We start from the raw sequence: 4,842 nt of genomic DNA, 5'->3' as shown, positions 1-4,842 counted from the left end.
AAAATTTCAGAATACTGATAAATTTGAAATGTAGTTTGCACACTTTTTGAAGGATCTATGTTTTATCAAGCCAGTTTAAAATCCAAGGAACAAGGAGACAGCTAGGACAGAGGTCAAATGACTGGGAGATTATATAAACAAACATTCTTCAGGTGAGGAGTATAATCTACGACAGGTAAACCTTTTACATTTGGAATTCCCATCATCAAACTCAAAATGAAAACATGTGCAAACCCTCATAACTTGATCCCCGAAAATAAAGTGCCCTAATCATAACAAATTGGAGGTACCTATATGTCGGCTGGAATTGCATTCCTGCTACTACTATCACACAATAATACTCTACCAGTTACAATAAACTCTTCGGTTCCAAAATTGAAATGAATGCTGTTTTTTGTAAAGGCTTGAAACCATTGAATTCCTCTTACCTGTAAATGAAATTCTATGTAGCACATTTTCACAGAAACATCATCTATGTAAAAATAATGTCTTTGTGCATCTCATCCTCGCAAGCTTCTCCAAATTTTTATTTTCAAGTATAAAAATAGGCAATTGGCAAGAATATTCTTGTATAATATCATTGTTTGCTAAACTGGGAAACATAACATCTGATGCATACCGATTCTGTGTTCATAAACTACAAAACTATATGACAATCTAAGATAAATTCGAATACTATGAACTAGCAATTAGCAATCACCACAAGCATACATAAACTTCAAAAAAGTTCAGGTTGCAACAAATAAGAAAAAGCAGTACACAACATGAATACAGATAAGTCAAGCAGATATTCATTTATAAAAGAACAAATACAAAGAGGAATCATTTCATTTCATATGTTAAACCATTTTCTCGTTGCAGCAACTACCCGAATTTACATATAACAATAGCAGTACTAAATTCCCCGGTAACTAATTCTCTACAACACTAAATTCCGCTATTCAAATTCACCATCTAAAAGAAATTAAGCAAAACGATTTTCAATCACCATAAAACTTGATAAATTAGCAATGCAGCAATCTACATCTACTACTAATATGTTTTGGTATACCAATTAATTAAGCATCTCCACAACCAGTTCCATTGGTTTCACCTTAGCTGGCCTTCCTCTTCCCCTCTTTAGTCCCGAAGGCTGATCACCCGATTTCTCAATCTTTGGCCTCCCCCGCTTCCTTCCACTCAAAGACGGAGTAATTGACTTAGGAAATGATAAAGAACTTTCCGAATCCACATTCTTCTTTGGAGGTCTACCACGAGGACGAGACAATGTCACAGTAGTTTCCGACTCTGGTTTCTTAGGAGGTCTACCACGGGGACGTGGCGACAATGCAGTAGCCTTGTCATTAGACTCTAATGCTTTCTTTGATGGCCTGCCACGAGGATGTGGCAATAGAATAGGACCACCTGAATCGACTTTCTTAGGTGGCCTGCCACGTGGACGAGACGATGTCTTTGATATCGTCGTAACGATACTCTTACGAGGCCTGCCACGACGCTGCGAAGGCAAAGGGGTTGATTGACCAACACTATTCGCCTTCGCCGGACGGCCACGTGAACGCTTCACACTAACCAAACCGGCCGGATTCACAGCCTTCGCCGGCCTGCCACGTGGACGCCCTGACACCGAAACTTTCACCTCCTTAACCACACTCTTCGGCCTGCCACGTGGACGAGGCGAGGTCGCCGGAGCTTCACCTTCAGAAGTCACAACCTTCGCCGGCCGGCCACGCTTCTTCGACGGCGACGCCACATCACCAGCCAGCGAGATTTTCTCCTTCGGAGGCCTTCCGGGACCGCGGCGAGAGGTTCGGGTCGGGTCGGGTTTCATGTAGTTGCCTTTGAACAAATCGAGCTCACCGTTCTGCTTCATTCTGTTCAGATGATGTGAGAGTAAAGTTGAATGCGCTGCTGGTAATTCACCGTACATCGATTCGATATGTCTCGATATCGCCGCAGTGTTGGCTCCATTTTTGTCATCTACAGCTTCAATTGCTCCCAAAATCAGCTGCAAAAATAGATAATTTTAGTTAAATAGCTTCAATTACAAACGAAATTAGTAAACCTAGCTTCAATTACACCTACAATTAGCTTCAATTAGTTTTTCTTTATGTGTTTGTTAGTGAGGGGGAGAGAGAGAGAGAGAGAGAGAGAGAGAGAGAGAGAGACCTCTGGATATTGATCGAGAGTGGGGGGAGGGATGCTGGGATTATCAGTAGCCATTTTGAGAGAGAGAGAGAGAGAGAGAGAGAGAGATTTGAAATGTGAGTTGAATTTAGTGAAGGAAGGGATTTAAAAAGGTGAGGGATGCAGAAAAGGAAGATGAGAAGATCCACGGTGGGGAATGTGTTTATTTCAGATGGGATTAACGGTGGATGATAATTGGGGGAACTTCACGGGGATCGATGACGTGGAATTTATTACTCATTCTTTAAACTTTTTGTCAAGGAAAGTATCAGGTGTGTGCGCATGTATCTATAGAAGGTGAGGGCTATATGTGGTCGGTGGTGATTGGAGGTCGTTTTGTAGAGTTGAGACTTGAGAGTATAGGTCACAATTAGTTTGTACAGGCTATTTTCGTGTGGTATCGTATACTTGAATGTCAAATATAAATCCGGCCCATTTAGAATTCGTGTATTTTTATGTATGTGTATTTTTCCTTTTTGTGTCGTGTTTTTTGTAAAATTAAATATAAATATTAATACAAATAAATAAAATAAAAATATAAGATTTTTAAATAAAAAGTTTAGAAAATAAACTAAATATATATTTACATACTATATTATAAAATCATATATTATTTTAAAAGTTAATATATATTTTAATTATAAATATACTGTAAAACCTCTATACAATAATATCGTTAGCACTAAGAAAAAATATTATTATTGAGAGATTATTCTTTAGTATAAGTTAACATATAAATTTCAATTTTAAAAATATTTAAAACGTATTTATTATATATCTTGAATACATGAATTTAAAATATATATTATAACTTTTTAAAATAAAGTTTATAACATAATATCAAATGTATGAATCTGAAACAAATTAATAAAAAGGTAATCGTGCTGGGCAGAGACGCGCAAGCTAAATAATGTAGTGTCAAGCAAAACGATCTAACTTTGAAAAAATATTGTAAATCATATTTATTGGTTATTTAATAATACTATATATTATTGGATATATATGTATTTTATACATACATATGTGTGTGTATACCTCATATATATGTATATAATTTAAGCATTTTTATTCTTACACAGAGAAAATTAATAAAGAATAGATTTATAACAAGTATAAAATTTTACGATGTAGAGGTTATTCTTACTTATAACTAGTCTAAATTGGAACTATAATTTTTTATTACGATAGGGAGGTCATTACTATATAAAGTATTAATATTTGAAGATTCTACTATACATATATTTATTATAAATATTAAAATTTATTTATTTATATATTAGTTTGGTGTATCTCTTGTCGTGTCGTATTCTTGAAAAGTTAAACATAAAATCGAAACTAAATTTTATCCGTGTATTTTCGGATCGTGTACTCAAAATATAAATATGAAATTCCGTATCGTTTTCATGTCGTCTTTTGGCGTCGTGTAGAAAATTATCGGGTATACTTAAGAGTGTCGTTGGAATAAAGAATATGCATGTGGGACCCAATCCAGGTAGATAAGGGGGAACATTTATTTTGCTAAATTTGTATTTTTGATTTCTGAATATATCATTGTCATGTGGTTTTTAAATCTATATTTTAAGTAAATTTTTATTTTTGATGAAATTACGATTCCAATTGGATATATTTTGATAGAAGAATCAGGATTTAAGATGACTATCCTTTTTTTAATGTTACCCTATCTTCAACGATTCAAATCATGTATAATATTTAGCTGGCAATTTAATATACTGTTAAATAATGAATCACACAGAGGGGGTGAATGTGTTTTTGTGTTTTTCTACTTTTCTTGAAGTGTTTAAGGTGGTGAACAAAGTAAATTGAATCTTGTAGTGAAATGTGTTAATGCTGAAATTAAACAAGTAAGAACAGTGAACACAAATCTCTCAAAACTCACTTAATTTTATATTAAAATTAAGAATGTTTTGCTACAAAATTTCTAGGCTCTTTGTAGATAAAAAGCTTAGCTTATACCTTAAGAGAATACAAGATTTTTCTTATCTCAAATGTTACATCTAATAAAGCATCCAGTGTTTACTTTATAGAACAGTAAACACCGGTTATTACACAACATGCAACAACATGTACTAAACCCTATTTTTAGATAATCAAATCTTTCTATTTCTGGCTTAGTGTATCTTTGCTAATATTGTACGCCTATGACTTTACTTTGCTAGTTAATCTTGCCTTTTGATCTTGTACTCTTCAAACTGCTTTTTGTAGACTTGTCAATCCAACTTGATTAGATTGTTTGTTGATTGATAATCTTGGATATTGAACTGGTCTGCATTTTGTACTTTGAGTTTTACCTCGAGATCTCCAGTTTGCCATGTAGAGAACTTGACATCTCGATAAGTATAATGGTTTATCGAGATCTTTAATCACTCTACAGTTGTTTTGACTTATCGAAATCTCTTAGTTCTCTATAAGAGAATTTGGCTTATCGAGATCTTTTATCTTCATATCTTTACTTTGACTTATCGATAACTCTGAGTTCTCTTGTGATATTTTTGACTTGTCGATATCTCAGAGTTCTCTAGTGATATTTTGACTTGTCGATATCTCATAGTTCTCTAGTGATATTTTGACTTATCGATACCTCAGAGTTCTCTAGTGAATAAATGACTTGTCGATATCTCCATTTTTCATGTCTTCAAA

At 34.2% G+C, this 4,842-nt stretch overlaps 1 protein-coding gene across 1 annotated transcript; it reads right to left on the bottom strand.

The window, feature by feature from the left end:
- Nucleotides 1-769: 769 nt before the first annotated feature.
- On the bottom strand, nt 770-2,323 carry LOC141674610 (uncharacterized). Its single transcript, XM_074481321.1, has 2 exons — nt 2,167-2,323; nt 770-2,005 (listed from the first exon to the last, which is right to left on the bottom strand). Exons 1-2 carry the CDS (start codon nt 2,218-2,220, stop codon nt 1,055-1,057), a joined length of 1,005 nt encoding a protein of 334 aa, XP_074337422.1. The 5' UTR covers nt 2,221-2,323; the 3' UTR covers nt 770-1,054.
- Nucleotides 2,324-4,842: the final 2,519 nt, after the last annotated feature.

The sequence above is a fragment of the Apium graveolens genome, chromosome 1, assembly GCF_009905375.1.
Source record: "Apium graveolens cultivar Ventura chromosome 1, ASM990537v1, whole genome shotgun sequence".
NCBI classification, from domain to species: Eukaryota; Viridiplantae; Streptophyta; class Magnoliopsida; order Apiales; family Apiaceae; genus Apium; species Apium graveolens.
The sequence above is the reverse complement of the archived record's forward strand: the minus strand, read 5'-3'. Positions and strand labels throughout refer to the sequence as shown.